Here is a 12,939-nt window from a genome sequence, read left to right on the forward strand (position 1 = left end):
GCCATCACCGCTAGCTAATTTGACACCCACCAAGTTTGGCCCTCACCAAACTCAGATTTACTATAAGAAAAATTGGATTACCTTTGCTGTTCTTCGTCAGAATGCACTCCCAGGACTTCTACTTCAACAACAAATGTTGTTTTGGTTCGAAATTATCCATAGTTATATCCAAATAGCTCCGTTTTGTTTGTGCGTTCAAGTCACTATCCGAAGGGTGACGCGCCGGCGCATTTCGTGACAAAAAATTTCAAAATATTCCATTACCGTACTTCGAATCATGTCAAACGCTGTTTAACCTGTTAGGGCTAGGGGGCAGTATTGACACGGCTGGATAAAAAACGTACCCGATTTAATCTGGTTACTACTCCTGCCCAGTAACGAGAATATGCATATAATTATTGGCTTTGGATAGAAAACACTCCAAAGTTTCTAAAACTGTTTGAATGGTGTCTGTGAGTATAACAGAACTCAAATGGCAGGTCAAAACCTGAGAAGATTCTGTACAGGAAGTACCCTGTCTGACCATTTCTTCCCCTTCTTGATTATCTCTATCCATTACAAAGGATCTCTGCTGTTACGTGACACTTCCTACGGCTCACATGGGCTCTCAGAAGGCGGCAAAAAGCTGAATCGTGGCTTTGCAGGCTCTGGCCAACTAGTATGCTAGTTCTGAACGTCACATGCTAATGTAAAAAGCTGGTTTTTGATATAAATATGAACTTCATTGAACAAAACATGCATGTATTGTATAACATAATGTCCTAGGGTTGTCATCTGATGAAGATCATCAAAGGTTAGTGCTGCATTTAGCTGTGGTTTGGGTTTTTGTGACATTATATGCTAGCTTGAAAAATGGGTGTCTGATTATTTCTGGCTGGGTACTCTGCTGACATAATCTAATGTTTTGCTTTCGTTGTAAAGCCTTTTTGAAATCAGACAGTGTGGTTAGATTAATGAGAGTCTTGTCTTTAAAATGCTGTAAAATAGTCATATGTTTGAGAAATTTAAGTAATAGTATTTCTAAGGTATTTGAAAATCGCGCCACGGGATTCAACTGGCTGTTGCGTAGGTGGGACGAATTCGTCCCGCCTAGCCCAGAGAGGTTAAAATAAATGGTTATGTTATTTTTCTCGTAAAATAGCGATAATATTCCAACCGGGCGACGTTGTGTTCATTCAAACACTGAAAGAAAAAAATGGAGTCGTCTCGTACATGCGCGCCTCAGTGTCATTGTTCTCAGAAGGACCACTCACAAAAACCCCTGCTGTTTTTCACCCAGAGACTGGAGAGCTCTCATTCCACTTTCTGGCGCCTTCCTAGAGCCAATGGAAGCCTTAGAAAATGTCACGTTACAGCAGAGATGCTGTATTTTTTATAGAGATGCCCTAGAAGGAGAACAAATTGTCAGACAGGGCACTTCCTGTATAGAATCTTCTCAGGTTTTGGCCTGCCATATGAGTTCTGTTATACTCACAGACACCATTCAAACAGTTTTAGAAACTTTAGAGTGTTTTCTATCCAAATCTACTACTTATATGCATATTCTAGTTTCTGGGCAGGAGTAGTAACCAGATTAAATCGAGTACGGTTTTTATCCGGCCGTGAAAATACTGCCCCCTATCCCAAACAGGTTATAAGGGAGTAAACAAAACTCTATAATTTTTTTAATAAGTACAGTCGAAGTCGGAAGTTTACATACACCTTAGCCAAATACATTTAAACGCAGTTTTTCACAATTCCTGAAATTGAATCCTAGTAAAAATTCCCTGTCTTAGTTCAGTTAGGATCACCACTTTATTTTAAGAATGTGAAATGTCAGAATAATAGTAGAGAGAATGATTTATTTCAGCTTTTAGTTCTTTCATCACATTCTCAGTGGGTCAGAAGTTTACATACACCCAATTAGTATTTGGTAGCATTGCCTTGAAATTGTTTAACTTGGGTCAAACGTTTCAGGTAGCCTTCCACAATAAGTTGGGTGAATTTTGGCCCATTCCTCCTGACAGAGCTGGTGTAACTGAGTCAGGTTTGTAGGCCTCCTTGCTCGCACACACTTTTTCAGTTCTGCCCACAAATGTTCTATAGGATTGAGGTCAGGGCTTTGTGATGGCCACTCCAATACCTTGACTTTGTTGTCCTTAAGCCATTTTGCCACAACTTTGGAAGTATGCTTGGAGTCATTGTCCATTTGGAAGACCCATTTGCGACCAAGCTTTAACTTCCTGACTGATGTCTTGAGATGTTGCTTCAATATATCCACATAATAGATGGCATTATGAGGATGGAAAATTTTGTGAAGTGCACCAGTCCCTCCTGCAGCAAAGCACCCCCACAACATGATGCTGCCACCCCCGTGCTTCACGGTTGGAATGGTGTTCTTCGGCTTGCAAGCCTCCCCCTTTTCCTCCAAACATAACGATGGTCATTATGGCCAAACAGTTCTAATTTTCTTTCATCAGATCTTTGTCCCCATGTGCAGTTGCAAACCGTAGTCTGGCTTTTTTTATGGCGGTTTTGGAGCAGTGGCTTCTTCCTTGCTGAGTGGTTATGTCGATATAGGACTTATTTTACTGTGGATATAGATACTTTTGTACCCGTTTCCTCCAGCATCTTCACAAGGTCCTTTGCTGTTGTTCTGGGATTGATTTGCACTTTTCGCACCAAAGTACGTTCATCTCTAGGAGACAGAATGCGTCTCCTTCCTGCGCGGTCCCATGGTGTTTATACTTGAATACTATTGTTTGTACAGATGAACGTGGTACCTTCAGGCGTTTGGAAATTGCTCCCAAGGATGAACCAGACTTGTGGAGGTCTACAATTATTTTTGGCTGATTTCTTTTGATTTTCCCATGATGTCAAGCAAAGAGGCACTGAGTTTGAAGGTAGGCCTTGAAATACATCCACAGGTACACCTCCAATTGACTCAAATTATGTCAATTAGCCTATCAGAAGCTTCAAAAGCCATGACATCATTTTCTGGAATTTTCCAAGCTGTTTAAAGGCACAGTCAACTTAGTGTATGTAAACTTCTGACCCACTGGAATTGTGATACAGTGAATTATAAGTGAAATAATCTGTCTGTAAACAATTGTTGAAAAATGACTTGTGTCATGCACAAAGTAAATGTCCTAACCGACTTGCCAAAACTATAGTTTGTTACAAAGAAATTTGTGGAGTGGTTGAAAAACTAGTTTTAATGACTCCAACCTAAGTGTGTGTAAACTTCAGCTGTATGTCTGCGTATGAAAGTCTAGGGAAAGTATGAACTGTTGAGGGAATTAAGTGTTCTGAAACTGCACAAACAACACAAACTGTTCGTTATCTGCCCTTACGACCAGTCCTTAGTGTTAGCCTCAGGTCCCCTGACACAAGTCGTTTTATTCAACACCGCACTCAAATGTTGTCAACCTACAGCACTGTAAATAGTGTATATTCTACAGTCTTTGGAACAGAGCCTAGAGAGAAGGGTAGACCTAGCAACTATCTGTGACGTGTGGCCAGTAAATGTCAGCTCTGGTGCCACTGTGTAAGAGTTTGTGTGGAACAGCCACACACTTAAAGGCCTCAGAAAGAGGTCAGATTGTGACCCTGCTCCACAGAAGGAAAGAGAAAACACACACTAACAACACTATATTGTATCTCTATGCCGTGCCCCTGTTGCTCCTCCTCCTCGCCCACCACGGGTCACCAGAGGAATGTAGTGGCAGGGCCACCCCACCAGCACCCTCTGACTGGGCACAACTCAGAGATGGAGAGAATGGGGCAATAGAGAAAGAGAGAGACAGAGAGAGAGGGAGGGATGAAAGACATGGTGACACAGACAAAAAAATGAGAGAGAGAGAGAGAGAGAGAGAGAGAGAGATAGATAGATAGAGACTGTATATAGACATGTGACATTTGAAATGTCTTCATTCTTTCGAAACTTGTGTGAGTGTAATATTTACTGTTCACTTTTAATTGTTTATTTCACTTTTGTTTCATCCATTTCACTTGCTTTGGCAATGTAAACATACGTTTCCCATGCCAATAAAGCCTTGTGAGTCGAATTGAGCGAGAGCGAAAAGAGCGCTGTGTTTTGCTTTAAAGAGTGGGCCGTCACAGCTCTTTCACTCACACACACACAAAGACACCTCTCAGGGGAGGAGAGGAGAGACAGCAGAGGAGAGGCAGTGAGGGTGGGACACTCCAGTCTTCACAGACAGAGACCGGAACAAAATCATTGGATCTAAACCAGGCCAGGGTGGTCCAAGGCTTTTCCCATGTCCTGGTACTTGTCTTCAACACCAAAGGCAACATTGTTTGCATAGCTTGTCCATAATGGAAATGTTTGTTTGTAAATAAATCAGCCTGGTATCAGAACAAGACAATGCAGAATTCATCAAGTTTGAGTTCTATAAATGGAGGTCCAACTAACATGACACAATGGGCTCTGCTAGTCTGTATCTGAGGGGTTGGGTCTTATTCTGGCTCCTACTCCCATCAGTACCGGGAAAAACGGTAGCACCCACCAATCAAAGCAGCACAAACAGATTTAATCAGCCAATCACAGAGACATAAAAGGGAATCTGAGGCCCGCACAAATCTGGAGAACAGATGGAGCTGATATCAATATCCAAGACGTTTTGTTTCTTTCCAAACACAGTATTATTTCCCCTGGACGTCTTCCTTCAGTCCAGGTTGTGATTCCCCGTGCCCACCCTGCCCAACGTCCCCCTGGCTGCCTCACACGCAAATGCCAGGGTGGTGTTGCTTAGGGTACATCATGACCGTGGAAAAAGTACAGATAGTACCTTTCACTCCCATTTCGTGCTTACTGACCCCCACCCCTAGCAACACCCCCAAGGCTATCTGGCACGCACATGCCCGATGCCGCCACTCAACCGGCCCGAAACCCGGTACAAAAAACAGCTCAAATCAAAAACAAACACAACACGCAGGACTCCTTCTTACCTCCTCCTGTGAGGCGTAGTGTGGTTCCTCTGGGGCCACAGACCAGTAACAGTAGTCAAAACCAAACTCCAGCACCTTCTCCCTGGAGTCTCCATGTACGTCCTGACGTCCATCCAGCTGGGGGGGGGGCACAGACAAAGACAGTGAGACAGACCGTCAGTCAGTTAAGGACTGAGGGACAAATGGGGACAAATGTCATGCTTATCAAAGCGGAGGTACGGTTTAAGCTGTACTGACACGTGTGCACGTTTCGCTGCACATTCAATCAGGTTTTCAAAATAATGTGTCGAAGCTTATGCTTTACGGGACTGAGGTTACAGGGTTACAGCCCAGACAAGAGAACCTGTGTTACCCTGTGTTACTACTAGAGACAACCACTTCAATCATCTACAGTGTCAGCATTACTAATGAGACTGACTGCCCTGGTGTTGACTGTTGACTAAAGGGCCATGCCACTGAAGGAGAGCATGTATCTACACGCCCGGACAGAACTGTTGAGCTGTTGCTCTGGACAACTTTAGTTTACAGCCACTGAGCATCATTTCACAAACAGTACTCTCATCTTGTGCACGAGACCTTTACAAACCGTCGACCTCTTGTGTATTTTCACCATGATACTGTCTAACCTTTATCTTAACTTGTAGATATCGTTGTCTCCATGTACAGTGCATTCGGAAAGTATTCAGACCCCTTCCCCTTTTCCACATTTTGTTACATTACAGCCTTATTCCAAAATGTATTTCTCATCAATCTACATATAATACCCCATAATGACAAAGTGAAAACAGGTCTGTAAAAATGTTTGCAAATGTATAAAAATTAAAAATTAAAAAAACGTATTTACATAAGTATTCAGACCCTTTGCTATGAGACTCGAAGTTGAGTTCAGTTTCATCCTGTTTCGGCAAATGGCAAACACCAGTCTATATAAGATCACACAGTTGACTGTGCATGTCAGTAGCAAAAACCAAGACATGAGGTCGAAGGAACTGTCCATAGATCTCCGAGACAGGATTGTGTCGAGGCACAGATCTGGGGAAGGGTATCAAAAATGTTTTTTTTTGCTGCAGCAGCATTGAAGGTCCCCAAGAACACAGTGGCCTCCATCATTCTTTAAATGGAAGAAGTTTAGAACCACCATGACTCTTCCTAGAGCTAGCCACCTGGAAAAACTGAGCAAATGGGGGAGAAGGACCTTGGTCAGGGAGGTGACCAAGAAACCGATGGTCACTCTGACAGAGCTCCAGAGTTCCTCTGTGGAGATGGGAGAACCTTCCAGAAGGACAACCATCTCTGCAGCACTCCACCTATCAGGCCTTTATGGTAGAGTGGCCAGACAGAAGCCACTACTCAGTAAAAAGGCACATGACAGCCCATTTGGAGTTTGCCAAAAGGCGCCTAAAGGACTCTCAGGCCATGAGAAACAAAATTCTCTGGTCTGATGAAACCAAGATTTAAATATCTGGCCTGAATGCCAAGCGTTAAGTCTGGAGGAAACCTGTCACCATCCCTATGGTGAAGCATGGTGGTGGCAGCATCATGTTGTGGGGATGTTTTTCAGTGGCAGGGACTGGGAGACTAGCCAGGATCGAGGGAAAGATAAACGGAGCAAAGTACAGAGAGATCCTTGCTGAAAACCTGCTCCAGAGCACTCAGAACCTCAGACTGGGGAGAAGGTTCACCTTCCAACAGGACAATGACCCTAAGCACACAGACAAGACAACACAGGAGTAGCTTGAACCCGATTGAACATCTCTGGAGAGACCTGAAAATAGCTGTGCAGTGACTCTCCCCTTCAAACCTGACAGCGCTTGAGAGGATCTGCAGAGAAGAACAGGAGAAACTCCAGAAATACAGGTGTGCCAAGCTTGTAGCGTCATACCCAAGAAGACTCAAAGCTGTAATCACTGCCAAAGGCGCTTCAACAAAATACTGAGTAAAGGGTCTGAATACTTATGTAAATGTGCTACGTTTTTTATTGCTACATTTGAAAAAAATTCTAAAAAACGTTTTTTTGCTTTGTCATCAAATCCAATAAAAATCGAATAAATGTTTATCTGTCACATGCGCCGAATACAACAATGCAGTTAAGAAAATATTTACAAAATATTGTGTGCAGATTGACGAGGAAACTTTTTTTTAAATACATTTTAGAATAAGGCTGTAACGTAACAAAATGTGGAAAAAGTCAAGGGGTCTGAATACTTTCCGAATGCACTGTATGTACAGCTGACGTCACCATTGTTTCAGAATACACTCTCAGTTTAAGGGGATCCGGTTGAGCAGGGCACATATGAGTAGTTATTTGGGATGCAAGGTTGTAGATCAGTGATTCTGCACAATCTGACAGTAATCAAGTCAATCTTCAATAAAGTTTCGAACAGCAACATTAGGCCACACTAAAACGGAGCTATTCATTCCTCACAGCCAATTGACTGCAGTTAAAACCTGTTACTTCAGCCATGCACCATTGTTATGATACTAAACAATAGCCTTGCTTCGGATGGCTGACCTGAGAGTGCACCACGTAGCACACAGGCTTAGGTATGGTGTGTGAGCTCGTCTCTGTGGTCATTACTCTATCCATCCATCTATCTCCATTTCTGTCTCCATTTCTGTCTCCTCTATTCCTTCATTCCCCTGTTCTCCCGTCCTTCTTCAACTTTGCCCTCTCTCTCCCATCCGTGTGTGTGTTTATTCTCCTCTTCCCCTCTTTTCACTTTCTCCATCCCTCTCTTTCTCCATCTTAATCCAAACTGTCCCCCTTGCCTAAAATAATTCTCCCCATGCGACCCTGCTCCAGGCTGCTCTATAACAGCAGGACGCCATATGTGGCTCGTCTCTTTCGCATCATTTCAAAAAAACATATCCTCTCCCTTCTCTAACTTCTGCCGTAAACATCTCCAGCCCTGAACAACCAGTGATAATATTGATAGTATTGTAAAGCTGAACATTCACACTCAAGAAACTTGATTTTGAGTCACTAAGAGGGAGTAATAAAGCAGTTTCCTCCTAATTGCTGGATCTGGGAGGCAATAATTATATTGTGCGGGGGGGAAGCTGTCACAGATACTCAGTCACGCTACGGAGACGGTTTTAAACCACTTGCTCTAACAAAGGTATGAGGGTTGTAACTTGGGTTCACAACTTGTCATCATCCAGCGAATAGCAGAGGCTTGAGTGTCCTATTGGAGTGTGTGTATGAGTGTCGTGGTGTCTGTGGGAGGATCCCTTTGCCTCTGTGTGTGTGTGTGTGTGTGTGTGTGTGTGTGTGTGTGTGTGTGTGTGTGTGTGTGTGTGTGTGTGTGTGTGTGTGTGTGTGTGTGTGTGTGTGTGTGTGTGTGTGTGTTTCTACATGTGTGTGTGTGCCTGTGGGCCCTGTGTATGACAGTCTCTAAGTGTCTCCGAGTGTGTGAGGCAGTGTGTGTGAGGGAGAGTAGGCTCTGCACAATCATTATAAACAATATTGGAATCAGACAGCAAAGGGCCCAGTCCTGAGTGTAAACATCCTGTGTGTAAGAGACACATACCCTCTGGATGCCCCCACCTCCTCGAAACCTGCTGCCCTCAACCTGCCCTCAACCTGCCCTCAATCTGCCCTCAATCTGCCCTCAATCTGCCCTCAACCTGCCCTCAACCTGCCCTCAATCTGCCCTCAATCTGCCCTCAACCTGCCCTCAACCTGCCCCAACCTGCCCTCAACCTGCCCTCAATCTGCCCTCAATCTGCCCTCAATCTGCCCTCAACCTGCCCTCAACCTGCCCTCAATCTGCCCTCAATCTGCCCTCAATCTGCCCTCAACCTGCCCTCAACCTGCCCTACACACATAAACAGTACGTCAAGATCGCCACCTCAGCTCTGATGTTGATTGACAGAGATATTAGCCAATATCAAAGAGCAATAGAACATGGCAATATCACATACAGTACCTGGAGTTCCTCAAGGGTTCTTTGGGAAGGGTGATGGTTCTTTGTGGAACCATGATGACTCAAAAAACCCTTTGAGCTCTTCGATGGTTCTTCACAATTCATAAAAGGGTTCTTTGCTCTTTTAGTGATGAGTAAAATGTACAATGTTTTGGGGTGTAGTTGGAGCACAGCTCTTTTTGTGCAACCGTGAGAGTGCCATTCCAGTTTATCTAATCTGTTGTGTTATGCCATTCTATATGACCATGGCCACTGATGTGTCTTGCGAAAGACTCACGTATGGCCTTGTGTCAATTGAGGACAGTTGACTTAATCAGTCAGGGGACCCCTGCTGTTCTAGAGGGAGCTCACTTGGTTGAACTAGCCAATTAGCACAATAATAACACCTATGGAATTTGAACAATATAATATGGCTGACCAGAATAAAACCCTGTATGGTTCTACAAACGGATCTACAAAATAACCTTTCAGATTTTTTATAGAACCAACCTCTCTCATTCTCCATAAAGGTTCTATAAAGAACCATAAAAAAGGGTTGTAACTATAGCAGAGCCCTTTTCCGCTATAGTATATAGAACCTTTTTTAATGGTTCTTTATAGAACCTTAGGAAAGGGTTCCTTATAGCCCAATACAGGTTCCATTTAGAACCTTATGACCATGGTTCTTTATTGAACCTTCAAGAAATGGTTCTGTATAGCCCCCCCAAAAAAGGGTTCTGCTTTGGTTACAAGAAAAATAACCCCAATCTGATACTATTTAGGAGACGTTTGTGTGTGTGTGTATCAGATTCACCTGTGCAGTTACATGCTGGATACAGTATGTTACACTATGGCACTCACCTTAGTATTCTTTATCCTAACCAACTTATCCTCCACCTGCACGGCTAGCCTCCCTCCATCCACACCTTCCCTGTGAAAGACAGAGAGATAGACATTGCGTTAGTATACGTTCATTTGTATAGTTTCACGCAACAACATGCATTTGCCCACATTAACTACACATTATAAGTCATGGTGGACAGACATGACCACAAACTGGTGGTCCTCTGTAGCTGTTAGTAGAGCATGGCACCTGTAAAGTCAGGATAGTGGGTTGAATTCCTGGGACCACCCGTGCATAAAATGCATGCACGCATGATTGTCAGTCGCTTTGGATAAAAGCGTCTGCTAAAATGACATTTTTGTTATTATATATTAACTGAGTAGGAGAGGTAATAACAAAACAAAAAAAGGTTACAGACCATGTCCGTTCATTCATGGGTTCTTCTGCTCTACCCACGTCACTCAGACAGGTTGACTACATGAGATCCATCATTATTATATTAGTGGTTGTTGCAGAGACATCATTTCATCTGTACTATCTTTTCAAATGCCAGATCACTCTGTTTTATGTACTTTATTTGTGTGACTTTTAAAGAGGAGGGACTGCAGACAAATCTAGCAAGTGCTACCTGAGAGTAGTGACATGAGACGAGTACATGGTGTCAAAGACAATCTCCCAAAAATCCCTGAATCAGAGTTGGAAAATACTGTCCAGCTCTTATTCAAAAGAAAACAGTCCAAACGGGCCCTGCAAAGAGGCCCTTGGGTGAGAAAGCTTGAGCCATTCCTTGGACAAAAGCCCATGTTTGTGTGTGTGTGTGTGTGTGTGTGTGTGTGTGTGTGTGTGTGTGTGTGTGTGTGTGTGTGTGTGCGCTCCAGCTGCTGGCTCTGGACACATATGATGCAACAGAATGAAATCTGAGGCTGTAGAAGAGTAGAGCTGAATGAGTTTAAAACTCCTTGAGCGATTGCAACAATGAGGGACGCTGCAATAGTACTAATAACCTCTCTGTCCTTGGTCTGGGTGTGTGAGGCGGGGTAGATAAATCAGACCAGGGACTCTGTTGGAAGTTGTAATAAGCACATGCTCCACCACGTGGGATTCATTTTGCCAACCCCAGCAGCCCAACCCAAAACCACGACAACCTCAAGAGACGGCTTCTAACTGGGGTTCGACCAGCATGAATGGAAGGAGGAAGGAAGGAGATGGAAAATAAAATGAGGCCTCTTCTGTTTTGACACAAACTGAAATATTTCTCAAATGGATTGACACTTTGTAACACATGTAGCAGCTGATGCTGTCCTCTCTGTTTCTCGGTCTGTCTCTCTCTTTCCCTCTCTATCACTCTCCAAAGGCTTCACGGCATACTGTAGCCAATTGGAAAGAGTCGGATTGGCTGTCAGTAGGCAAAGGATAGATTACGTAGGGCCCTATTGGACCTTTGAGAAACATGTAACAGCTTGGGTTCTCCTGTTATCTCTGTGTCACAATGCAAAGCCTGAATGATGGCATGACAGCTACTATTAAACTGTACCGAAGGGCAAAACACTTTCCATTAACATATGAACACACACACTGCACAACACACACACACACACACACACACACACACACACACACACACAAACAGCACCAACTCAAATCCCTGTAAAAGACACAACCAGGAAGCATGTATTTGCATGACAGTGAATGTTAGCTATTAAGCCCCCTTTTGTAATGCAAAGCACAAGGAAAGGATTTAAAACAACCAATGATGTTCAGGCAAAGACGTAAAAAAAGATATATATATATGCTTTATAGCTAGGCCTATATTGCTTGGCCAAAGGCAATGGCAAAATACAGTTAACTTACATTTGATTTAACTGTACAACCCCACCCCCTAAGCACCCCAAAGAACCTTTAACTTGACATTCTGTTGTAATTTGGGCTAATAGGCTGGTGCTTGTGGGGCCCAATGCTTACTACACTAGTCTAGCTACCCCAATAAAAAAAAAATTTTATGCCACTGTAAAATAGACCAAAAAAAGTTTTTCCATGAGTGTTTCACCAACAAATGTTGCTTATTAGATTGTGATATGAGCGATATAACAAAAGGGATACGTATTCACTAGAAGGCAGCACACACATTCATTTGTTCTAACACTGTAATTACAATAGTGTTGCTACTGTAGCATATAGATGACTACTTTAGTAACTGCATAATCATGGCGTGAGTGGAGCCAACATGATTTTTCAAAATGTCAACGTAAATGTTTTTATTCTGACAGTGTAGCCTGCCCTATACATGCTGTCAGTGGCTTTCCAAGAAGTAACTTGCAAACTGAGACCTAGGGTGTATGCACAGTACATAAGTCATGCACATTTAAGGCATATAGGCTTCCTACGTCGCATCATCAAGATATTAAATCCATTGTATCAGAAAGTAGGTAAGAGATCGCATGAGCTGGAGCTGCCCAATTCAGTCCAATTCCCATGCGTAGTAACACTGACAACACACAACAGCAAAATAAATCACAACTATTGTCATCACCTCTAAAATGATCATTTGCCTATGAAGCAAAGTTAGTTAGTAGTCCAACTTTATTGACAGTGAACTCAGAATAGAAGAGAAATAGGCTGAATTTACCTTGCGTTGAGAGGGCGAACTCGAATGGCGACTTTCACGTTTGCCATGGTTCCTCTCTTGCTAAGGGTGACTCGTTATGATATAAACACCCCCTTAAGAATTACATTCACCCGTTAAAACGGGAAAATGTGTCTTCACCGTCCGTCAATCAAGACATTTCTCACGATAAAGAGCCTCTTCGTCCCGACGCTGAACGGACAGTGGGACACACTGAACGCAACTTCCTGCTGGCCTGGAGTCTCAGCCTGGCGAGTCTGTGTAGACGGAGTGAGGCGGAGCAGCTCAGCACTAGCGGTTCTGGTGGGGCCCAGTGCCCCTGTGACAACAATTTTGGCCCCCCTAAATGTGGAGTATGAAATCATTTTTACATAACTAATTTTTGCTATCGTTCTCTTTTTTTTTTTTTAACATCCGTTATTAGACAGTGGCAACGATGATGATTATGAACATGGTCTTTTGCCTGCTAATGCCTGCAATGCAGTGAAGAAAACGATATGACAACAATAATGTCTAATGTAACTGGCCCCTCTAACAGTACAACTGGCCCCAGGATCTGCCACTGCAGCTCAGAGGACGCTTGCCTTGCCATTAGAATACATGGGGCATATAAGATT

General features: G+C 43.3%; 1 protein-coding gene across 1 annotated transcript in view; it reads right to left on the reverse strand.

The window, feature by feature from the left end:
* The window catches only part of stard9 (StAR-related lipid transfer (START) domain containing 9), a 61,995-nt gene extending 49,417 nt beyond the window's left edge, over window positions 1–12,578 (reverse strand). The window contains exons 1-3 of the mRNA XM_014195367.2: window positions 12,326–12,578; window positions 9,717–9,786; window positions 4,951–5,067 (exon numbers count right to left, since the gene is read on the reverse strand). Coding sequence (XP_014050842.2) covers window positions 4,951–5,067; window positions 9,717–9,786; window positions 12,326–12,372 — 234 coding nt within the window. The 5' untranslated portion in view covers window positions 12,373–12,578. The remainder of the gene's footprint in view (window positions 1–4,950; window positions 5,068–9,716; window positions 9,787–12,325) is intronic.
* Window positions 12,579–12,939: the final 361 nt, after the last annotated feature.

This window comes from Salmo salar, chromosome ssa01 (assembly GCF_905237065.1).
Source record: "Salmo salar chromosome ssa01, Ssal_v3.1, whole genome shotgun sequence".
Classification (NCBI taxonomy): Eukaryota; Metazoa; Chordata; class Actinopteri; order Salmoniformes; family Salmonidae; genus Salmo; species Salmo salar.